This window comes from Tympanuchus pallidicinctus, unplaced genomic scaffold, assembly GCF_026119805.1.
Source record: "Tympanuchus pallidicinctus isolate F22 unplaced genomic scaffold, pur_lepc_1.0 scaffold1, whole genome shotgun sequence".
Taxonomy (NCBI): domain Eukaryota; kingdom Metazoa; phylum Chordata; class Aves; order Galliformes; family Phasianidae; genus Tympanuchus; species Tympanuchus pallidicinctus.
Genome location: NW_026294618.1, coordinates 46,541,545 through 46,566,955, shown reverse-complemented (window position 1 = coordinate 46,566,955; position 25,411 = coordinate 46,541,545). Strand labels below are relative to the sequence as shown.

The 25,411-nt window shown below is 37.9% G+C and overlaps 2 protein-coding genes across 2 annotated transcripts; one reads left to right on the top strand and one right to left on the bottom strand.

The window, feature by feature from the left end:
• Positions 1-3,483: 3,483 nt before the first annotated feature.
• TRAPPC3L (trafficking protein particle complex subunit 3L) lies at positions 3,484-25,392 on the top strand. Its single transcript, XM_052685567.1, has 5 exons — positions 3,484-3,736; positions 8,000-8,097; positions 10,773-10,872; positions 23,613-23,798; positions 24,806-25,392. Exons 1-5 carry the CDS (start codon positions 3,695-3,697, stop codon positions 24,920-24,922), a joined length of 543 nt encoding a protein of 180 aa, XP_052541527.1. The 5' UTR covers positions 3,484-3,694; the 3' UTR covers positions 24,923-25,392.
• On the bottom strand, positions 18,996-23,692 carry CALHM5 (calcium homeostasis modulator family member 5). Its single transcript, XM_052685557.1, has 2 exons — positions 22,304-23,692; positions 18,996-19,460 (listed from the first exon to the last, which is right to left on the bottom strand). The coding sequence occupies exons 1-2, from the start codon at positions 22,841-22,843 to the stop codon at positions 19,071-19,073; spliced, it is 930 nt and encodes a 309-aa protein (XP_052541517.1). The 5' UTR covers positions 22,844-23,692; the 3' UTR covers positions 18,996-19,070.
• Positions 25,393-25,411: the final 19 nt, after the last annotated feature.

Sequence of the window (25,411 nt, the reverse complement as noted above, 5' to 3'; positions counted from 1 at the left end):
TTGCTGACATTTGGCTCACAAAACTGTGGGACGCCATTACACAAAACTTAAAGTAATAGAGATATATGATTCAACATTTAGCAGCACTTTGCCTCTGCTTTTCTGGACTTTGTTGATAAGTTCTTGGCATTTTGGGCAGTGTAGTACCATAACAAATTCTAGTACTTTCTGAATTCTTTTCAGAAACACAATATTTTCTGTACTTTTTTTTTTTTTCAAATTAGTGATATTTTATTTTGTCAAAATTTATACCCTTCAGGTCCAGTAGAAAAAACTTGTGTGGTTCTCACAGAATTATATTGAAGTTGTGTTTTATAACATTCTTTAATTTTACATCAGTTAATTTTCAAATTTCCAATAATTGCTACTAAACTCTCTTTAAACTCTCTTTTGGAACACATTTTATTTACAGGAAAGCAAGGTTTCCCACACAACATTTGTTTACTCCAGAAGAACATTAGATGTGAAACTGAAGAAGTGAACAATACTGAAATATTCATAGTCAGCCTAAGGCTGTTGAGTGATGCAATTTATATAATCAATTAAACAACTTTGTAAAGCCACTTTTTTTTTTTTTTTTTTTTTTTTTTTTTTTTTTTTTTTTAATGTTTTCTTTCATGTTGTGCTGGAAAAAACCCTGCTGGGTCATCCTATTGTGGAGCAAATTACAGTGTCGGATCCAATTGAGTTTGAGTGGCACATCAAACCTTTGAGTAGTCATCTTTGCAGAGGAACCTGGTGTCTTGAGTAGACATCTCGTCTCTTTCTCTGATTCTCAGGCGGAGTTAGGACTCAATGCAGTCCAAGATACCACAACTTCAGGTGACACCCAGCTCACCTTTGAGGCAAAGAGATGCTTGAAGCTGATGCCTGAGGCAAGTAGCAGTACATGGGCAAAGCTTTGTCATGTTCTAGCTTGTCATTTTGCGGGATTCTCTGTCAGCTAAAATTCACTGCCAGGAATCTCAACAAAATTAGGTGCTTCTTCTGAAGACGTGAAAACTGTTCTTGGGCTGTGTAGGCTAACGAAGCAATTTCTGTCAACTCATACTCAAAATTCTTCTCAGATAGGGCACTACAGAAAAATGGCAGCAATGGCATTGCTTTCTTCTGAAACATGGCTGAAGCAGCAGCCACACTGGCATTTGAGAAAGAGCACTCACTTGTGATGAGTGAGACATGCTCAAATGCATTAATTATTTTTATGTAGCTCCAAATCATAGAATCATAGCATGCCACATCACCTACCTTCTCAAAGTTTGAAATCAAATTTATGTGCAAAATATTTAACACAACATTTATCTGGTTGAAGACAAAGAGCAAAAAAAAAAAAAAAAAGCCCAGCCCAATATTGCACAGATTTGGACCTATCTTTGGTGGGAAATGTGTTCTTATTTTGGTTCAAATAACTTTTTAAGATGCTGAATGCATCAGTGAACTTTATACTGCTCTGCACTCTGGAATATTTCTGTCTGGGAGAAAGACACTGGACTACTGAGGAAATCACACACTTAGCTCCAGAGGTTTCAGCTTTGCCGTAACAGCCAATCTGCTGTATGAGGCAGAGACCTGGCACCCATGTTTATGCATACATTTGAACTTCAGGAGTTTGTGTATATTTATTTCCAGTTAAATGGGAAGGGAGGGAACTGTTATGGCACTCAAGCAATGTGCCTCACACCAAGTTCTTGGGGTGGAAGGCAAAAATCCTCTCCTGACAAATGCAAAAGGGAGGTAGACGGTCATACTGACTTCCTCACCATTCAAATTACCTTGGATATATTCTGATAAGTCTATGCTAAGTCTTAAAAAAACAGCTGCCAGGTATGTGCCAGTCTCTATACTTTACATGGGGATGCAAAATTAGACAGCAGTTAAAAATCGTGAGGTAGTTTTCTCCAGATCCACCACTGACTCAACTCTCTGGAATAATTTAATTTCAAGTTTATTCGGACACAGCATTGAGCTTCATTTTCTGTAGTGTGTGCAACCTTTCAAAACATAACATATGCTCTCTAATACATCTCATTATCTGTGAGAAGTTACAGATGTACCTGTATGCATGTATCACATATTTCACTTTCTGCTCTGCAGTGTTCCTTCATGATTTTAGTATTAATAATGTAGGCTAAAATAATTCATCCTTATACTCAGAACTGGATAAATAAAATGGTGTTCACTTATGGGCAGCCTTAAGTGCTTTGTGATGGTTTCACTGCAGATAATTTATGCTAATGATAATCTTTTAGGGCTATTTTTTTTAAACGCTATGCAGTACATTTTCCTACAGAATGTGGAACATCTCTTGCAATAAGAGACGTGCTCGATGCTTGTGGCCAGTTGGAGACAATCTGGGAAACAAATCCATCTCAGACTCCATTTAGAAATGCAAGTGATTATCTGGAGAATTTTAATGCTGACTTTTATAATTTACTTACAATTAGATATGGAAAGTACCTACAATATTTTCACTTAGAAAATGGAGTCAGCTTTTACAGGGTCAGAAAAGTGCCTAGAAAAAATGGTACATACAGTTGTCAACACCATCTTGTTCTGGGTAAAATGAAAGCTGCTAGAATGGCTGTGTTTCAAAGGAGAAGCTAAAAAATGACTTATATTTGTCCTAATTTTTGTTGTTGGCTTATGTCATTATTTGAAACTACCATTAAAAAAAAAAAAAAAAAAAAAAAAAAAGAATTAATCCCATTTACCCCAAATGAGCTTTCTGTGCATCTGGAGTAATACATACCTGCAATTTTACCCTAGCTCTACATCTACAAGTGAATTAGAATCTCATAACTGCATGACATTCAGAATCAGGCTGTATATCTTTACCAGATTAATTTCTAAATTCACTAGTGACTATAGAGTAGATATGTGCCAAACCCGAACTAACAAAAAAAGGGGAAATTTACCTTAGGTGAAAACAGGAGAAGAAAGCCAAACCTTCCTGGATGCTTTAAGTGAAGATGTTTACATGCGGAGGTAATAGCAAGCTAAGAATGATATAAAATCCACTAGAAACATTGGTAATGAAAGTGCCATTTGCCCAAACTGGCAGCTGTTGCATGTATTCAGCTTACTGCTTTGCAAATCTGGGTGCTCTAGCTCCATCCCACCAGCTCTGCATCCTCAGAACTGCAGTGACAGTATCACTTGTAACCTGTGTCACTCCTGCCTAGGCAGACATTAACTCACTAGACTAAAGATGTCACAGCTGGTAGAGGACTATTGTTCCTGAAGTTGAAAATGACGAATTTTTAATTACCTTGTTTATCATTATCATATAATTATGATTTTACTCTTTGAGGGAAGAGGGAATGTTTCTTAGCTGTCCAAACACCAAAACCTGTCACAAGCGGCAGGATGAACTGAAACCTAAAAAAAAATAAGACCTACACATCTCTTGGGGCCACCCAGTTTGTCTTCCTGTAGCTGTTTACTGTGTATTTGATGACAATCCATTCTCACAGATGGAGCAGTTTATATTGTGTACAGGGTCTGCCAGACTCATTCCTCCCTAAGGGAGGGAGAATAGGAGGAGCATCAGAAGCACTACAGACTGCAGTGAGCATATCTCATGCAAAAGGCAGAAGAGAAGAAAAGAGGGACGTTTAGGAGAGGGAACAAGAAGATGCTGTTTGAGGAAGAAACAGTATAACCTGACACATACGTCAAGCTTTACACAAGCAACATGTCACGGCCTCCGGGAAGAAAGCAGGACAGCCACAAAATAGTAAGATGTTTTTGCTGTGTGCAACTGCAATTGTGCATGGAGAAGGAATGAGCTATTATTGTACTGATGTGTTTTGTACAGACTATTTCTGAACAGCCTGAAAGTACAGAAAGGATGGGGATGAGTTTTCCAGTATTAGAGCAGAGGCTTGCTGCCTGAAATACAATGTACTGTTCTTGTTGCTAGGATCAGAAGGGTGGTCCTTTTGTACCTCACTGGAGACAGTAAGTCTAGGGAGTCTTTGCCAGACATCCCTCATATTCTTAATTGCTTCTAGACACAGCATTTGCCAAAAGTGAGCTGATCCTCCAAGCTCTCAGATGAGGCTTTCTATACCTTAGATTACAATCAGAATGTGTCTCCACATCAGGAACAGTTGATCTAAATGTCCTATGGATTCGTTATAGCAGATATTACATAAGGTGAGGCTTACTTTTGCTATAGATCAGGCAGTCAGTTAGGAAATCCTATGTCCTAGGAGTGTGTGTAGAAAGAAAATAATTCTTGTGGAGAACTTAGGGGCTTGTGGTTGTTAAACACTGCTAGCACTAAGTTTCCTCAGAATTTCTATTGTTGAAAATTTATAACTATTTAGAAATATTTCACCACAAATAATCCTTCAGACCCTTTGCCCACCCAGCTAACAAACAAACAAAACCAGCAAGAACAAAAACCAACAACAAAGCAATGCATAAATAACAGTTTTGTGTCTTGAAGAGAAAATGTGCCTAGAGGTGTTATTGTGACACACCTGTATGACAAACTAAAGAGATGAGGTTGCTGATAAGTAATTTTTTACAAAGTTACTGTCTTACTTAGCACTTGACTTTAAAAAAAATAATAATAATAAAAAAAAAAGATCCTTAATACTGAAGATCTAAATAGGCTTAGAAAACACGGACACAAAGTTTCTGCCATCTGGAGTATATTCAGAAGCAGAAGACTAAGTACTTTAGAGAGCATCGGTCAAAAATAGAAATGTCAGATGAGTTTATGTGCCTCTGTGTTTACATAGTCATTAAATTAAGTGCAAAATGAAATCTGTTTTGTGTTTGGATGTTCAATTCTACCCACATCTTTCTTCAGGAACCTAGAGCCTCAGGGCTTTCTGGGTGGTTAATGATGAGTTTTGATGTATTAGGGCAGTGGAAAAATTCCTGAAGCCTCCAAGACATTATTGTAGCTATTCCTGAAAAGAGAAGAATTAGCAGACGGTGATGATAAAGGTCTCCACTGGGAAAAAAAATAAATTAATTAAAAAACAAAACAAAACAAAAAACATTAGTTCATGGAAAAAAAGTCAAATAAAAAGATTATTTCTTCAATAGACTGAAAGAGTAGCCAATGATGTCAATTATGATGTTGTGCTGTGCTTATGATTCTGTAAGGCATATGTCTTATTGCAACACTGACCTGTTGAGACTAGAACAATACAGAAGCTGTATAATGTCCACTTAATGCATTAAAAAATTGTTCATGAGAATTTGCCAAAGTGTGTAATGCTATTGTAAACAGGAGTTATCACCAAGGTGACCTTAAGATATGGTTCCACACTACTTGACATTTTGACAAGTGACATTAAAATGGAAACATTTATTAAACTTCAAGTTGTTGATGCAGTGGGAGCAGGAAAAGGTTTTTCTGCCAAGCAATTCTTCCTGTTCCATTGTTTTCATTGGCATTTACTATTATTTTTTCCACTGACTATAAATAAAAAGCACTTCTTATATGCCCACATGCCACAGGCTTGCGGCACCTTTATGGATTAATTTCTGTCCAAGAATTTAATTACAATCAACCTAATCTCTCAGGCCTACAGACCAACTACTACTCCAACTAGATACACTCAGTTCAGCAGTGTGCTATAGATGTGATCCTGTAGGATCATGACCTAGGGGAGAAGGGAAGATAACTTTATTCCAGATCTGTGAAAAGCTAAGGATCCCAGTGCTTCCAGTGCTTTCTATATTCCTTTGATAGGTGACTGGAATCCTTATCCATCTCCATGGTCTTGCTCATGAGACAGAGACATACCAACTAAATCTTCTGTAGTGAGAAACTCAGACACTGTCTTTTCATAATGGTTACCTGTGCTTTAGCCAATCTTGCTAAATCATTCACACCAAGCACAGGATTTGTTTTGTTTAATGTTAGCCACCTAAATTTTAGGTGACTACTTTCAATTGCCTACTCTCTCATTACAAATTATGGAGAAGAATGTTGTGAGGAGACAGGTAAACCAGATGTCAATCCAGTATACTCAGTTACCCTGTGGAGCCACTTCAAAAAGAGAATATTTGGCATGGCAGTACTGAGGAAAGCAAGCTATAGGCCAATATTTCATCAGACTTGGCTGTGAAACTCATTCCTGCCAATATGATTTATATTTTCCTTTAAATCGCATTTACTTTTCAGAGCATCGCATTGTTTTTCCTTCATTTTGTTGTTCATTTGAAAAAAAAAAAAAAGTCACAATTTTCTGGTAGCAGCTGAGTGATGGAGCAGTTGATGTAATTGTTCTGCTGTTAACATCAACTGTAAGTAATGTCCAGCAGTGTGTTGGAAACAATTCAGATAATTTTGATGACAGTATGTTTAGTCACTCTGACCAGTCACAGAATCACAGAATTGTAGGGGCTGGAAGGGACCTCTAGAGATCATCTAGTCCAACCCCATTGCAAAAGCAGGCTCCCTAGACCAGGTTGTACAGGTAGGTGTCCAAGTGGGTCTTGAATATCTCCAGAGAAGGAGACTCCACAGCCACTCTAGGCAGCCTGCTCCAGTGCTCTATCACTCTTACTGTGAAGAAGTTCCTACACATATTTGCGAGGAAATTTCTATGCTTTGTGGCCATTTCCCCTTGTCATATCACCACACAATGCTGAAACAAGTCTGGCCTCATCCCTTTGCCTCCTGCATCTTAAATATTTATAGACATTGATCAGATTTCTCTCAATCTTCTTTTCTCAAGGCTGAACAGACCCACGTCTCTCAGCCTTTCTTGCGAGAGAAGTGTTACAGGCTCTTTATCATCTTTGTGGCCCTTTGCTGGACTTTTTCCAAGAGATTCCTCTCTTTTTTGTACTGGGGAGCCCAGAACCGGACACACCATTCCAGCCAGCACACCCATGCCAACCATATCTGCCTGCAGAGAAACTGCATAAGAAAATGATGGCCATAAATCTGGGCCAGAAAAGATTGCCTAAGTCTACTTTGGAAAAGGGGGCTAACTTGTTAAATGAAGGGGAAAACATAAATCTGTATATGTATCAAATATAGGTTGAAATTAATTTAGTTCGAATGTTAGATAACTGATATTACATTTCCTAATGCAGATAAATCCTCTAAAAGAAATCACTGTTTCCAAATCTAGGTAATCAAGTCTTTTTCAGAAATTATAGGCTTTTACCCTCTGTTTAACAGGATATGAAACTTCAAAAGCAGGTCACATTAGCAGCGATGCCTATTTGCTTGCTTATATGTGATGGAAATATCATCACAATTAATCTGTCTGGGTATTTGGAGAGCTGGTATTGAGAATAAGTTAAAGTGGCTCTGTGTGGAGTCAGAAGTTGCATTGTGTCGTCCTTGTGGATCCCTTCCAACTTCGGGTGTTCTATGATTACATGTAAAGACTTGTAAAGAAGAAGAAATGTCAACAGTACTGATTCTTTTCTCTTTTGTTTATTGTTATTCCTTATACTTGTGCTGAATTATAGAAATTTTCCATTATCCATTATTCTATTATACTTTTTGTATTTGCCTATTTTTTGCAAAGAAATCAGCTGATGATCTGAGTCACACCAATTATATTTTTGTGGAAGAACTGCAATTTACTGTACACATTTTTTTTAATTATAAAAGGACTAATATCTTAATTCCTTATATAGTCTTCCTGCAATTAAATGCTTGTTGTTATGTTTGAATGGCATTTGACAACATTTATCAATCCAACATTTATATGTGCCCGCAGAATGCAAAAATGTATCTGATGAAATTAGAAAAAATGTATCTGATGAAATTAGCTATATCCCAACAAACACTTTTTCTGACAAACACAATCCCTGTACAGGCTCAAGTGATGATCAAGTCAGGCTCTGCCGCGCTTAAATCAGATATCTGTGATTACATGTCAGTGGACAGAAGCTTCTTTATTAACGTAAATTGTATTTTTGCTTGCTTTTAATAGAGAAAAAAGAAAAAAAGAAGTGAGGAATTTGATCATAATTTGTTTCATTTTCAATTTCTAACTTTATCTTGCAGAGCAGAGAACTTTTTGTTCTCACATATGGGGCTTTGGTAGCCCAGCTGTGTAAGGACTATGAAAAAGATGAAGATGTCAACAGCTGTTTAGACAAAATGTAAGTAGTGCGTTAAATTTTCAGCCTCGTTGATAAGGCAATTTGACCACCTGTATATGATCATTCAGCTATATGTCTTCTGTCTTGTGGGTTCCAGCACTGTCAAGGATTATGGACAACGTGGGGGTAAGGTTAAATATTCTGACAATAGGAATAATTTATTTGTGAATTATGGTGAGAAATTATCTTTAAATTTCAGAAGAAAAGCGTGAGGATTTTTTTGATTGTTTACATGTTCTTTGTTAACTCTTTGATAGCTAATTAATGAAACAGACTTCTAAATTTCATCTATTTCCATGTACTAATTTTCAACTTCCATATTAACTCTTCTTTTCTACTCCTTCACATCCACATCATTTCAAACTGCTCAAGCTTTTTGCTTTTCACACGTGTTTCCAAGTTAACATAGAATCATAGGCTTGAATTGGAAGAAATCTATAAGATCATTTAGTTTCAATCCCCTGCTGATAGGGCTGTTAGCCACTAAATCAGGCACCAGATCAGGTTGTCCAGGTCATCCAACCCGGCCTTGAACGCATCCAGGGGTGGGACATCAGCAAGTCTCTGGCTGCCTGTTAAACAATGCATTTATGTATCCACTGTTCATACAGCCTTCCTTTGGCTTCCCCTTACCCAGGCTGCACTGTGGTTTTCCGACTTGGACGCTAAAAAGTAGTCATACAGCAAGGTGTTAGAAATGTGTTTCAAGTCAATAGACAGCCTCCTTCTTTAGTCATTATACCCTTCCTTGAGGGTATAATTCAGATCTCTCAGTTGTGTGCTCTATTAGATTATGAATGCTTTACTCATAATCTAAAAGCTTACAACGAGGCTTTAGCCCAATAGTTGTCCATGGAAGTTAGCAAAAAATCATTGATCTGATAAAGAAAAGGAATTTATTCACAGACTGAAGAGGCTGCATCCCTCAAATCGTAATTTGACTTTAATCCCTCATTCAGCTCTAACAGAAATCATACATTAAAAAAAAGAAGAATAAACAAGCAAAGAAACAAAACCACAAAAGCAGACTTATTTCTGATGCTATAGTAGAAATTAGGAAAGGGTATTTTTGAAAGATGCAGAGATATGTATTGCTCCTCGTGGTTTTGTTCTTACACCTATTTCTATAAAATCTTTTTGTTTTTCTCATTAAACGGAAAGACTTGATAAAATATTGACAGGTTTCATTGCTGCAATATGAGCACTTTTACTACTGTGACAGTAGAAACAGCCCTGCTTTGGGAAGAAATATTGTAGAACAGCAAATCCGTAACAGATGGGAAAAGTATTCTGATCTCTCCCTCTGTATAAATGCACATACACAATCTGTAGTGAGATGAAGGTTTTTTAGTGTATAGTTGCCAAGTAGCTGCTTGTGAATTTATTATGCTTGTAACTTTCCAAAGCTAATGCATAAAATTTGAAAATAGGCTTGTGCATCACTAATGTACACCTTGCTAACTGCTGATCACTTATTTACCAACTTTATTGATATTGATACTTAAGTGATAAAAATTTCATCATTTTCTGATGCATAACATACTGCGATTTTGAACCTCATGCTGCCAAATCCACATTCTGTCTTGTCATCACATTGAACATCAGATCACTCTTTGGCTTCTTGTCAAAGATGTGTTACAAAACCAGTAAGAAGCTCCACTGACTGCAGCCTGCCTTGTTGAAGGTGTAAGGTCTCCGGCATATAGGAAGAAACTGAAAATATCCACATGCATGAACACGTGAAAACCCCTAAGATCATTTCTGAGTTTGTTGAGATTTTTTTGTAACATTTTTGTCAATTGCATAAACTTTTGGTTTTGTTCCAAAAAATGATTGAAGTGATAATATTTATTATTCACTGTGTGTAACTACTGACTTCTGTTAACATGTAAGAGCTAGAAATGAATATTTTTTTAATGGAAAATTTCATTAACTTCTGTCCTGTTTTACTTTATTTCTCTGAACTTGCAGTATTTGAAATACAAAATAAAGCTAGGGTGCACTGAAACTGTATATTGAATATCCACTTCTGGATTAATTCTGCAATTATTAGATGAAGAGAGAAAACATGTTAGAGAAAAAAAGGGGATTGTGAAGGAAGAATGAAGACAGAGATTAAAGGATAAGAGGATAAAGGAAGTAGATATTTGCTGAAGTCCATGCCAATGCAGGCACAAGAACTGCTACTGAAAGGGGCAATTGCTTTGTTCTTCTTCATAGGGGTGCTGTGAGATGAACTCTGAGGATTGTGCAGGAATGGAGAAATCCTGTCCTATGTTATCCTTCAGTGACAAAAATCAGCCTTCATTTGCATATTATTTATATATTTATATATATTAGACTCACATATACAGTTTCTTATATATGTAAATACACATATATGCATGAATATGTAGACAACATTCACATTATGCTTTGCTTGCTGGGGATATCATGCTTAAAGGAGCATAGTTCCCCATACAACTACATGAACTACATCCTACTGTGCTGTAAAATACAGCAGAAAGAAGAATCTAGACTACAAAATCTGATGTCCTTAAAGCCATTCATTTAGAAGTATGCTTTATTATTATTATTATTTTTCTAATGGAGAAAGCACATGAAACCTATTCAGAGGATGATAGGTGGGAAAGCTATCCCGTTTTGAATGTTAACTCTCTTTGTTCTCTTCTTAGGGGGTATGGCATTGGCATAAGGCTGATAGATGATTTTTTAGCTCACTCAGATGTAAAACGGTGTCGCAGTTATTCTGAAACAGCAGACATGATTGCACAGGTAATTAAGACTTATGTTCTTTAGAGCTTTGTTATCCTCAGTTGTTTTAGCTTTTCCTTCTCCATCAGTTTGCTCCAGAACAATGTTACTTACATTTTCTGCTATATGAGAATTGTATTATCTCTACAGTCAAACCCATGCTTCACTTGAGTGAAATATAGCTTTTATCTACAATTTCACTTCAGCTAGTAGCTCACAGAGTTTCTTCTTGAGAGAAGATAGCAGTCTCCAAAGCACCAAAACATAGCACAAAAATTGTGATGCTGAATGAGATAAGAATTTTGCAGTTGGTTATGATAATGGTAAGTTTGCTACTGGGTCATCAGAACTACTGAACTGATTCATGTCAGTAGTAGCACTGTATCCGAGTTGAGGACAGAGGTGTCACCAAAATCCAGATACAAAGCTCTCAAAACCAAATGATAGTTTAGAAAGCTGACATTGCTTTATTGCAGCTCTGGGTACCTGGGGGATCTCTTTTCTGGCATGTGTACGCAGGAGCTAAAGCACGCTTATTACATACATTCAAAATACCAGTACTCAGACACTTGCCATGAAGATCCCACCCATTCCAAGAATTCCAATACATATGTTAATACATTGCAAAACTTGCAACATCTGGTTTCAGTATTTCAGTCAGCAGATAGTGTTTATCCCAGCCAGCAAAGCCAGGGTGTAAATAAGCATTCTGCTTATTGTTACCCACATTATTCTGTAGCATGCACAACAGACTCTCTAAACCCTTTTATCCTGTCCTTGCCCAGACTCTCTTATCTTTTCTTGTTTAGGCGCACTTATCTTGTCTGCTACAAAGTTTTACACAAAGGAAGCCTATTCTTTATGTTCTTTACATACCAACTAAATTGTCTTTGGTATCAGAGACTGTGGGATACAAGCTGTGAGAGGTTGCTGATCCCTAACCTTAACTGGCCTTAAAGTCATTCATTAAGCAATAACTTAATATAAGCTTATATAAGTTTAGAAGCTAATATTAAGTCCTTCTATGAATCCAATCTTTTCTACTAGCCTATGAGGTATTTTCCATTAGAACAGTGTAATGTTTTCTTTTGTTTGCTGCTGCTTAAGCTAATTTCTTCTGCTCTTTCCACAGAATCTGATGAACAACAACAAAAAAATCAGTTTTACTAGCTTCAAACTGTATATTTCCCTCAATTTTTATTTTCTAGGAACTTATATGGGTCAATCAACTCATAACACTTCTTAAAATTTGGTATTCTTATTCTTGCCACACGAACAGCTCAGCATATCCATAGTTTGCTCAGATGTTTTTTAACCGTAGAATGGTAATATTATGAAGAAGCTGATGAATTTTCTGCAAAATAAAGACTCAATGGCAGGAGAGTCACAGATCTAATGATAAAACAAGCAAACAAACAAACCAGTATAGGTACTTCTACCCTCTGATAGAAATTTCCCTCTTATTGAGTAACCTTTCACACTACTGGCAGACAAGAAGATCTAGGAGAAAACTGTGTAGTAATAGAGAGGTTTCTTAAGATACAGCTTTGACACCAGGGTAAGTCCTGGGGAAGCTTGAACAGAAAGCCGTAGGATGTCTTGCCCTCCTATATTGCAGAGTCACTGCAAAGGAGGTGGTAGTTCACAGAAATGGAGTTGGCTCAGACCTAAACATGCTCAGATCACTGGTCATGTTTCCTTTTGTCTTCAATGATTTTCAGTGTTGTCAGTGAAGATATGCCTGAGCTTTCCCAGTCAGAAAAATTAATCCCCCTTTATAACGAGGAACTGTTAGCTCAGTGGTCCTTTGCTGAAGTGGAGAGAGCATGAACTAATTGAGCTGAGATTCATTTCCACGGACTTTTTTTGGGAGATGGAAGTATGTCTGACATACTTGTTGAGAATAATTGAATGTTACTATCAGCTAAATGTGATGTTGAATGCAGAGCTGTGAAACACCAGGCTGTCTGCACAGTGAACATGTGCATGCTAGTAGCGTAGACATTTCTTATAACAAAGTGCATTTGAGTAGTACTAGGTGGTATGTGATTCTGCTCACATTCGTGTGAAACCATGACACACCATGTCAGAAATACCCAAGTTACCTCTGTAATGGAGGGAGAAAATTTGTATTATGGGAACTGTTTTATGGGAACTGACAGCTATGACAGAAATATAGGACACCTCTGCTGTTCTAATATGACTGAAAAATTAGTTCACTGTACATGCACACATGCACAACATACACACACACCAGATGTGCCAAAGTTTAAAGCAAAAGCAGGTGACATCACTAAAAGCCAGTCAGATCCAGTTACCTAGTGGAATTTAGGGGACATTAAATTTTGTCTTGAAGTGAAATGTGTCTTGGAGTCTCAAATGAAGATGATACACAACAGAGATCATTTCTAGGCAAAGCTGAGCCAGAGTAGAGGATTCATTGGAGGTTGAATGAAAAATGTAAGGCAAGCAACATTACAATCATAATGCCAAAACATGCTGTCATTAGAAGAATGATGCCAGCCTGCAAAATCACATTTTTATTCACTTTTATTTCTTTCTTCATCTGGAGTATGTTCTTTGTTGCCTCTGCGTGTTCATATACATGGTAGATATCTGGTTTGCTGATTCTTGCATTTCCTTGTTTCTTCCTTTTGTAAATTGCTGTAGTATAACTGCATCATCACTGTCCAGTACAGGAGATTCAGAAACAAAATATGGTGAGAAATTAAGGAAAAATACACTGTTACCCTTTCGGTACTTCAAAGGATGCTTATTTCGCTCAGAAAGATTGGAACAAACTTTAAAGCTCAAAGTCTCCTGAAAATTTATTTTTAGCAAACTGAAAGAGGAGTTCTGTGGAAAGAGTATATCCCTTCTGAGGCAAAAGAGGAGATGGAAAATACACATTTATTTGGCAAAACATTTTTGAACCAACAATCAAGTGCAGCTGTCTGACACACATACCAGCAAAACACTTGCAAGTGATCCAGAAAATAACTGCTAAAGTTGCTGGTTCAAAATTGCATAGCTTTTTACATGTTCTCTTTAAGTCTTCAGTAATGGCAAGGAAAAAAATGCAGAAATATTTAACTCCACTAATTCTTGAGAATGAATGTGTAGGGTAAAAACAGTTAAAAGGTTAAAGTAAGGTTAAGCAGTTAAAGTACTTAAAACCAAACTTTTGTAAACATAGCTGCTATCCTGCAGTCCTTTGAAGAAAAAGGAAGTCTGTAAGATCACGTCATGGGTATTCACTGCATAAATCTTCCAAGAGATGAAACAAAAGAGAAAGCATACAGTGAGGAATACAAAGCCAGCCTGCCATACTAGTAAATAAGCAGTGAAGGAAAGGTACACCTAAAGCATTCATTTTCTGTGACTAGGGGCTTGAAGATTTGTACAGTGATTCAGACTGCAGAATCTGGGATTTAGTGTTATTTTATGCAGGACTGGAGGAAGGCCAACATGGGTTGGCAGTCAACCAAACTAAGTTTTTCCACATGAATTCACATGGTCCTCATTGGCTCCTTGTACTGATGCTGTGACTTTGCATAAACCAAACAGGCCACCTAAAGCCAGTCTTTATGCTCACTGGCAAATTGGAATTGAGGAATAATACTAAGAGCAAAAGCTCAGCTGAAGACATAACATCTAACACTGGATTCAGAATTTGTGTCTAAGTATAACTGAGGGTAGCTTTTGAAACAGGGGTGATAATTTTTCTCTATAAAGTTTGCCTCATCCTTCCTCAGAACTCTTGCATCATTGATGTCTTTGAAAAAAGATGTAAAGAGTAAAGAACTCGATGTTCAGATCTGATCTAGGAATTATGTCACCTTCTATGGCACAGGGCCACCAGGGCTGGGACTCCAACCATGTCATCCTCCAAAGCCAGAACTGTAGGGAAATAGATGAGATTCCCTTTCCCACTGGAGTCCTGCTGCACAAGACCACTCTATATTGGCAAATGAATAGCAGAACGACTTGGATTGAAAGAGTTATAAAAGATCATGTAGTCCTCTGCAACCCCATTGCCATGGGCATGGCTGCCAGCCACCAGATCAGGCTACCCAGGCCCCCATCCAACCTGGTCTTGAACACCTCCAGGGACAGAGCATCCACGGCTTCTCTGGGCAGCCTGTGCCAGTACCTCACCAATCTCTGAATAAAAAAATTTCTTTCTAACGTTTAACCTAAATCTTCTCTCTTTTAGTTTAAAGACATTCCCCCTTCTCCCATCACTTTTATATATGGCAAAAAGTCAGTCTCCCTCCTCATTATAAGCTCACTTTAAGTACCGGAAGGCCTCAATGAAGTCTCCTCAGCCCAAGATACCACTGCTTTTTTCAGGCTTCAAGAGCATACTAATGACTTATGTTCAGCTTTTCATCTATCAGGATCCCCAAGTCCTGCTCTCAATGAGATCTCACAGTCTGCACACATAACAAGGATCCAAGTTGCAATCCAAGTGCAATACCTTGCACTTTGCACTATGCCAGCAAAAAGTTACTTTGGTTGTCTTTTCCCTTCTAAGTAGATCAATTAATGTTCTTGATTAATCTTTTTGATATGTCATCTGATTTTATGGTTTTGGTTTTTAAGAGTGTGTTATCACTTACTTTGCAACACTACTTAAGCATACAAGGCTTTGTAGAGTTGTAGGGAGGAGTCTCCAATAGTATGAGGAGCAGGGAAGTTAGTGGCCTCCTAACTGCTTTTCATAGCTCTACACTGCTTCTGTGCACTATCAAAATTTGACTGAGCTTTAGCCATGCTGCTGAAGAAAGATGGGCTGTAGTATGAGAATCTGAAAAAAGGTTGGAGTACACTTTAAATGCTGACTGCATAAATTCCTTGTTTAATGTTAAGTAACATATAAGCCCAAAGAGTTGCAAGTCACATTTTCAAAAGACAGTTCTGCTTGTTTTTCTTCACGTGGGTTCAGTGATGATGAACATACAGGCTCATAGATGACGAGCTGATATATTCATCTAAACATATATTCTTTTTTATTTTATTTCATTTCATACAGATGGCAATGAGGCAAATTTATAAATGTAGCTCTTGAAATGGTTTATTTATTTCACTTCACTCAATTTTGGAGTCCCAAAGAAAGACTGAGAGGCCTTTGTTCTGCCACAAGGGAAGCTGCACATGGTAGTTTTAAAGGAACTTCTCTCCAGTCAGAGCCTAGCTTCAAAAAAACCCACCAAAAACAGAGAACAAAATAAACAAAAAAACCCACCTAATTTCCTATATATTTCTTGAATTACTTATGTATGCATATAAATTACTTGTACTACTGAGACATTTAAAAAATTTGCACTATATAGTTTTCAATTTTGCCTTAATTTTGTGCTCTATTGCACTGCAAACCAGCCACTGGATTTGCACAGTTTCCATGTAAGTTGTCTTTTATACCAGAAATTATAACAATAGAATTTTGAAAGATTTGTCATACCTTAACTCAGAGCCCAGGTGAAACTAAATCAAAAGCATGTGAGGGCCTAGCACATTCAACTAGTCTTGTTCTTGTTCTTCTGGTGTAAGCAAGACTTAGAATTTGAGCAGCAGATAGCAGAAAAAGAGGTAAGACAAATGAATTGAGAAAAGTGGGTTCTCACTGATGGGAAGAAGTGAGTAAATTGAGGTACAGAATGTGGAATAGAAAAAGACCAGATGCTGTCTGTTTATTTGTGGACTCATTTGACAGGCATCAGACTTAATGCAAAACCTAAGTTTTCTGAGAGAAAATGTCAATTTTTTTTTTTTTTTTTTTTGTCACTTTTTTTGATAAAATTGAAAATGATCTTCTGTGGTGGCTGCTGAACTTTAATTTGGTGACAATGTTGATATAAAACAGCTTTTTGTGATAGCTGATTTAGGAATGGAGTTAAATTTGCCAAAATCAGATTCTAGCTGGAAAAATAGGTCAAACTGTATTTTATTTTTGTCTGTTTTGATAGAAGTATTCCAAGAACCACATGGCAATTGCATTAAATCACAGACATTTTGGAAATACAGCAGAGCTAGAATAACACAGCCCTGGAAACAAAGTTCAGTGAGGTATTGAGGCTCCAACCAGGCATATGTTGTAGTACTGAGGATTCAGCAGATGTACTTCCAAGGTAGAGACCATGCTATGAGGCACAGAGAAAAAAGGGAATGCAGAAGAAGCAGCCCCCTGCAGCTGGCTGGTCAAAACCACCAGATCTTTCATGCCTAGGGCTGTTTAGTGCAGCCTGTTCTCAGCAGACCAGGATAGAGGACTGAGAGCTGCAGCCAGCATCTCCTCACACTCTTAATACCAGTCACCTATGAGCATGCAGCAAAGTGCTCCGCTTCCACCTCCTGTGGAAGAAAAGATTGTCCAAACTGGAGGTGGGACCACTTTGTCTTCTTACCTTTCCCTCCTCTTCTGCACATGCTTTAACTTTTGTGTCCCAGATCTTACTGAACAGTAGAGAACTCATTGTTATGTCAACCCAACTTGTTTCTTATATTCACATATCACTTCGTTAATCTACTTAGTGCACTCCCAGTTTCTTCCTTGCTTGCTATGGGTTCCTGTGGTGTTGGTGAGGTGAACAGACAGCTTTGGGAAGTGAAATTTAGCAGAACAGTAGAAATAATTTTTCCTTCAGTAGGCATGAAGTAGAAGCCTGCATTTGATTCTTTTGGAAGGACTGAAAGAAGTTTTGTCTCTCCTTTTAAACTGCGTATAATAAAGACCTTCATCTTCTGCAGGATATAAATCCTACAGGATCAGTAGGAGACTGATTGCATGAATGTCAGAAGAAAATAAGTAAAGAGAACAAATCAAAGGGAATCATAGAATCATAGAATAGCTTACGTTAGAAGGGATCTTAAAGATCATCTAGTTCCAACCCCCTTCTATTACACAAATAAAGCTTAGTTTGTGAACAGTTTTCTGACTGAGATCAGAAGACCTATGATATGGGCTTGTACAAACAGCATCCTTCCTGTCTGCTGTAATCACACATTCCATTACATACTCAGAGCTTCGTTCATACTCTGGTTGTTTCCTGCCATTAATTTACTGAAGTGAAAGGCTGTGATTCTGTGACAAGCTGCAGGTCTGTCTTACTCTTACCAGACGTGCCTGCTATTGTGACTTTCATTTTGGCAGGCTTGCCTCTAGGCTTTTAGCTGTAGCACATACACTGAGATGAGTATTTTTGGTCTAAGTCTGCTGCAAAGTGTGGCAGCTGGGATGAAAAAAAAAAAACAGTAAAACTTTTTCTCAACGACCACAAGATCTTCTGAATATGCAGAAAAAAATCTAAGCAGATAGTGAAATTATCTACATTAAAAAAGTAATGGTCTGTAAATGCAGACAGATTTTTGTTTCCTTCTTAAGAAACACAGTGTGTATATGAAGAGCTGGGTAGTATATATTGTTTTGTTGATAAGAGCCTGATTAGAGCTGTGCAAAACTATGATTCTTTGCAGACTCAGGGAGACTGGCAGTAAAATTGTGCATAAAAGCCCACCCAGTCATTCCAGGGAGAGGAACTTGGCAGAAAAGTGATGCCTCCTTTATATAGCATCTGCAAAGGCTCAGACACCCTATGTTGTACATGTTGTACAATTACACATATGTGAGGTGAAGCAAAAGTCTGTGGAGTGAGACGCCTTATCCACAGCAGGGACTGTGCCCCACCTGCCTAGCCCGCTTGCATCTCTGGCTCCAGATACATTCTACATTTCCTATGATATCAAAAAATATAAAAATCAGCCCTCTGCAAAAGTATTTTCTCATCTTAAAACATGGAGCTTTCTTCTAAGCCCTCTGCCACATACTGGCTGCAGGTCTAGTATTCACTGATGGTTCTATGCAGCATCAGAAATGCCCTTCAAAATTATTGGTACCTAAAATTTTGACTGTAAGATTTGTCCCAGTAATTACCTGGCATCTCACTGTTAAGTGAAATCCCTACTCTATGTCCCCCACAGACATCCCAGGGATAAGGAGGACCAGTTATCAAGGAGACCATCTCTGGTGTTCTGTGTGTAACAGGAGATCAAAGATACTGAGATGCCCCAAGTAGCCAAATATCTCTGTGCCTCAAAACCTCCTGGAACTGGAGAAAAAAAAAAAAAAAGAAAAAAAAACTGTGAAAAAAAATACAGATAAAAGAAGCTAGAAGTATGCTATATTAGCACAGCAGAGAAAGACTGAAGATATATGTGATCTATGGTATTTCCCTTCTGTCTACGAGGTCATATGTTGTCTCTCTTTCCTCACTGACTTCTTTCTGGCCTTCTTCAACTAGCTTGTGAATTGTGCTATAATGCTGTTTGCTACTGCTGAAAGTGTAGAGCTGGGAAGCATCTTCCCATGCCTGAAAAGCTGGCAGGAGCATAACTTCTGGCTTTCTTTTCTCAAAGAAACACTTCAGGTTTCGCTCGCTCAGCTTGGTGGCGTACAGCTGGAAGGTCTGCTCCAGTTGCTCCTTCTCCTTCTCAGCATACACCTTCCAGAACATCAGCTGGAGATGGCTGATTTTCGACTGGCAGCTGGCACAGCAAGTGGTTAGCAGGGAGAAAAGAGCCATAGCCACTATCACACACCAACCTAAAATCTGGGAAAACAAAAGAAACAGACCTCAGGTTAAAGTGAAAACACTATTTAAGAATGTTTGTCAGAGTGACTGTGCTTTGTATAGTGGGCCTGCTGCTCTTCTAGGGAAACTACCACAGACATCTCTTTGTAATCTTCATTTGTTGACTGATGTTAGTGTTAATGGAGTTGCCACATCTGAATGAAAAGGAAGCAAAAGACAGGACCAAGGCTTTTCTGTACTGTTCATTTTGATGTCTCTTCCTCAAGAGAGTGAATGGAAGTTGCTCTTGAGGTAAAACTCTAAAAAAACATTGGCTTATACTGGAGGCTGTCTGCCCACAAAGAGATAGGCTTTGCCTCAATTTTATGTGATCCCATTTTATGTCAAAAGGAACTTAGATAACAACAGCAGAAAAGACCAGTGCAAATGCAACAGCAAATTCAGGAACAGAGGCACTCAAATCAGACCTGAGCTACAAGACCACACGTAAAGAAAAATCTAAGTCTAAATGATCAATCAAATAATGCACCAGCTCAATAGTGTTATACAGTAAACAGATTGAACCTGAGAGCAAGGAATAGTGTCGGGACATGTAAAGGGGATTCTGATGAGGATTTATTGCAAAATATAGAGATCTGGCATGTAGTGTATTGGAGCTGATCACTGAATTCTGCCGCAGGAAGAAGTGCACAGGTAGAACAAACTGTCATGATCACTGAATGGTAAATGGATTTCTGTCTCTTGAGAATATTAAATAGAATCACTCAGCAAGAATTAGGATTAAGATACAGTTCTGAATTATGTCTAACTAAAAAACCACAATGGATAAGTAACTTTTTTTCCCAATTCAATCAATCTTTTCAACTGTAAATATTTTTAAATGTGTTGTTTTCAGATTTCTTTTCATTAAAAACAAACAAACAAAAAATCCCCTGTTTTAGCATAAATTACTTAACAGGAATATATGTCTTAACATTAAAATCTTGACATAAATTCTTCCCAGCCCCTTCCACTTCTTTTTCTAGGAGATTGACTGAAATTTAACCCATTCTTGTGAGCTTTTTTGATGAATCAGCCCTTTGTAGAGGAAAATCTTTTTTTATTTCAAAACTGTTTTAAAATGTTCTTGCTCAGTTCTGTGACTGGAGAGAGCAAGAGAAAAAGGAAATTTCATGTCCGTCAGCATGTCTGCCTTGGCACTGAAACAGAGCACGACTTTTTTACGCACTCAGTAGAAATAATTGCCATATTTTCAGAGATCTCTCAATTTTTTTTCCAGCAACACTAAGGTTCTTTGTAGCTTCTTCTGAATTTTACTAAATTATGTTAAGAATTGCTAAGGGAAAGAACAAATTCCATGCTTAAGGAATGAGGTGGAAAAATGTGTGAGCAATTGTTTTTGTGGAATGACCTCCTTCAAGGAGAGCAGAGGTGTGGATGCAGGTTTTTCATGCCTAATGCCACTGTCATTGCCAACAGTTTCACCCACCTATTCCACTGTGATGTGTAACATTTGCAAAACATGCTTGTTTCCAAATGAAGGAACGAATTCCAATGTGGGATAACTTTTGTTTAATTTTCAGAGACCCATATGAATTGGAACTGATTTTCCATGCTCTGTCTTAATGGAGATGACACTAAGAGCTGCAATCTGCATTATGGGAACTCTAGAAAGAATGTTAAAATAATTACTCCTTTGTATTTAGCCAATGGAAACACGGAAATTTTCCCTGAGGAAACAGGGAAGACTGGCTTACAATTATTTTTAGGGACTATTATGATTTTGAATTATTTTATGCATTTTCTGCTCACTTTGTGATAACTAATTATGTCTATATGTTTTTAAAATATTGTTTTTCAGAAGCCCTTCACTCTTCTGCAATTTGGAGAATGAACCTATCTGTTCCCATGTTATACCCTGAGTCATTGGTCTTTCATTGTTTCCTGTGGTGCATACAACTTCAAGTCTTAAGGCCCATTTGATTTTTCCTTTCTAGAACTCTCAGTTAAATTGCTTTTCCTGCACTGTAGTCTTTGCCTGCATTCTGGTCCTATTTGCCTGAGGAAATGAAAATAAAAACAGCTCTTGATAGGAAACAGTTCCAGATGAATACAGTCATCTAACAAAGACTTACAGGCTCCACAGAATGCTTCCTGTCATATGCTGACTATCGTCTTTTCATCATTTTCTATAGCACTTTTTTCTCCTTTCCTTCATTTTGTCTTTTCATCTCTAAGTTTCTTTACATTACAAGACAATGAAAACAACTGTAATGGACAAGTATAGCAGAATGTAATCTCAGCCTTGCATTCTCTGGTTTTATTTTAGTGTTTCTTTCTTCTTCCAAGCAGGACAAAAAGATGCTTTCATCTGGCATCATAAATTTGAGAAATGCAAACAGAAACAAGTTATCTAGACAGTGAGTCACAAATCTAATTTTTCGGTATTTTCCTACTGCTAACGATCTGGATTTCCTTATGGTATATATGATAATAGAAAAATAGGAGATGATTGTTATATGGATTTACAGTGTAAAAAACCCATCTGATAGAGTGACATCTGTTGATTTGGTTTCCTAAACCAAAGACCGGTGATGGTTTTTTTTCTTCAGAGCTCTCTTCTTTCAGAAAGACAGCTTTAAACTATCTGACTTTACTAATACTTATTACAGTGGAATCCTCCCCCAACTTTGAGACAGGTCATCATTCAAACTGAATTAAAATAATATCAATTACTGAATTTGGCAGGGCTGTATCATAAGAAAACTTTATGTGAAGTCAATGGTTTTATTTTAGCACCTTCCATAGATGATTCACAGCAGTATTACAAAGTTTAATATCCTTCCACTTGTTTTTCTTACCTGGGAGTGGGCCTGCAGTGTTAGCTTGAGTTCCTCACTCTCTGAAAAGGGCATGGTGCTTTTGCCACAGGACACCTTGTGCAGCTCCTCAAAGCACTTCACAGATTTGTTGTGGCAAATTGCATCTAAGTAGGCAGGATTTCTCAAGCCACTCATGGCACATTCATAAAAAGTCCCGTTGAGCAAAGCCACAGAAAGCCACATCACTGGGGCTACCAGGGCATTTAATGTGATTTGTCCAAAGATAATGAAGAAATGACAGATATTCCCTTTGGGGAATATTTTTCTGGGGTTCACCCAGCAGCCTGTGAAGAGCTTCCAGGTCTTATTATTCAGGAAATATCCAAAAACAAGTAAAACAAAAGCTGGGGAGAAAAGAAAAACCAAACCATACTTGAAGTTTTCATTGCTGCAGGGGCATCTGAAAGCAACAAGAGAAAATGCACGTTCACTTCCCAGTGTCAGCAGAGCCATAACGCTGTAGCCAATAGCAGTTCTCCGGTTTATAAAGAATTTCAGGATTGTTTGGAAACCTTCCATGTCCTATACTCACCAAAGAGGTAAAAAAAGCAACAACACTTATCTCCAACTGGAGCAGCTTGTGGCTGTGTGTTGCGGGAGAGCTCTCCACAGATAGAACAACTGCTGTGAACCTGGTGCCTCAGCACCTCCTGGTTCGCACAATGATCTCACTAAAAATGCATGCATATGGGACCTCTCCACCAGCAGAGCAGATGCTGCATATTTAAAGTAATACTAACCAGTAGAGGCAGAGAAGCAAACCCCGCCCTGTTATCAAATACATCCCAGTAGTTTTACTCTTTCTTCTTTTGTTTCAGTTGTAGCTTTGTTTATTTATTTATTTGTTTGTATGTTTTGGCTGCACATGGAGAACTGAGTAAACGCACTCACAAGTTGCAGGAGTTCCTGAGCAGTGATTATCAAAGTTGCTGGCAATGTAGAGCAACACAGAGGCCAGTATAGAGCTAATGGCCCCAGAAGAGCATAACGACACTGAGTGAAAGCATGAGGGATTACAATACAACTGTTTTTTTATGGGGCTGTAAATGCAGGAACATCAAAGAGAGAACAAGCAGCCTTACAGTGTACTTCTCTGGAATATCACATAGCTCCAAATCTGTGAACACAATGGAACACAGAAGAGACAGATCTAGTATGATCTCAAGACTACTTGTTCCTTACCCCTACTTTCCTGGAGCAAAACTAGTATGTAGGATGTTGCATACTAAAGTTGCTGCTCTGGTTTGTGCCCATCAGATTCAAGTGGCTGACTATCCTCCTTTTGCAGGTGGCTTTCAAAATGTACTTGGGGGTCACCCCCAGTGTGAACTGCAGTAGTGCTGCAGGTAATGAATTCTCCTTAATCCTGGACAAAAACCCATTAGTGGACTTTGTGGAGGAGCTGCCAGTGGAACGAGCATCCCTTTGCTATTGCAACCTCCTCTGTGGAGTGATTCGAGGTGCCTTGGAAATGGTAAGGAAGCACACATCCATTTTCTCCATTTTTTGTTCATGTGCAGAGGTGCAGGAATGCTACACATCTTGCTCAATGAAGCTTACTAGTATTAAATTTCTTTCAGATTTAATGTCTAAACTGTGATTGAAAGGGTCAGGCTGATTCTGAGATAAAGAAGCACACAGGCTGGCTCGCTAAGCACAGTCTCAGCTGGGCTCCTTTGAGGGCTTGTGGGAAAAGGACCCAGCTGACAAAGAACAGGGGGAGCCAAGGTCCTGTTCTTGGCTTGTCATCTGCTCCTTAATCCTATTTCATTTTTTTCTGCATAGATTTTATTGTTAAAAGCATCCCTGATTCTTTCCATCCTTGATGTACGAGGATCAATAAAATTTTCTCATGTCACAGCAATACAACTGCAGCATCATGTGAAAGAGAGAATGTGGATGCAGACAACTTAAAAACCAAACAATCAGAACTGTACTGGATGACATTCCAAATCATTTAAGGCTTTTACAAAAGAACACACAAAGGCCATAATCTGAATGTCACTGAGCTGTAGAGCTTCTGTCTCACTTTCTGGAAGATAACATTTGGGCTGCATTGTTTTTTTAATGAGTATCTGATTTGTCATATGTCTTACGTTTCAAGAAAGTAAAAGTTGTGTAAGTATTATTTCTATAAATCAGTCTCAGAATCATAATGTGTGATACATATATGATATCTGACCAATTAACAAGAGTGTTAATAACTTAAGTATGTGATCAGGAAATTTTGTGATCACAAAATCAAGTACACATCTTCAGTTCTCAGAGCAAAGCAAAGCACTAGACTGATGATTAACATATGCTATTTCTAGTATGTAGGCTTTCTTTCTATTAATTTGGTTTGGAAATATATTTTTTAAAATTTGGAAATCTGTTTTTTACAAAACTTGTAAAAGGGGGTCCCCTTGTGGTAAGAGAGAGATAAGAATACTGTTAACCAGAGGAAGGAGACGAACTGAGTGCTTCTTTGCTTCTTCCTAGGTTCACTTGGCAGCAGAAGTGACCTTTCTGCAAGACAAACTGAGGGGTGATGCTGTGACAGAAATAGGAATTACATTTTTAAGGAAGGCTGAAGACAAGAAAGCAAAAAAGAAATAAATGAAAGAAATATTGAGATAAACTTTTGTTATGTGATGTTCTAGACCTTTTGTTTCTGAAGATGAAATGCAGGGTAGAAATGTTTCCTTGATTCATCTGCACCACTCAGATGTTGGTAGGGTGAAGATATCTAGAAAGCAGAGCTGAGGTCAGAGTAAAAATCTTAATCCTCATGGCACAGGTATGAGTACAAGAGATCAACATGTCTTTGCTCTTGCTTTTCACATAACCATACTCTTGAACAAAATGGATGCTTTATTTCAGTATTCAGTGCATGCTGGGTACAAAATATTCATTCAGACACCTAATGTTTTCAGTGTTTTCAGGTGAACATGACTTTGCTTTTCCTTTTTTTTTTTTTTGGGGGGGGGGGGGGGGGATGGGGAGTGATGTTTAAAAGCATGATTGGTAAGATATGCTTTATTTCCCTATCTGACTGTAGTTAAGAATAATAAATCCTACAATATGCAGTTTCTCACTGTGAGATGT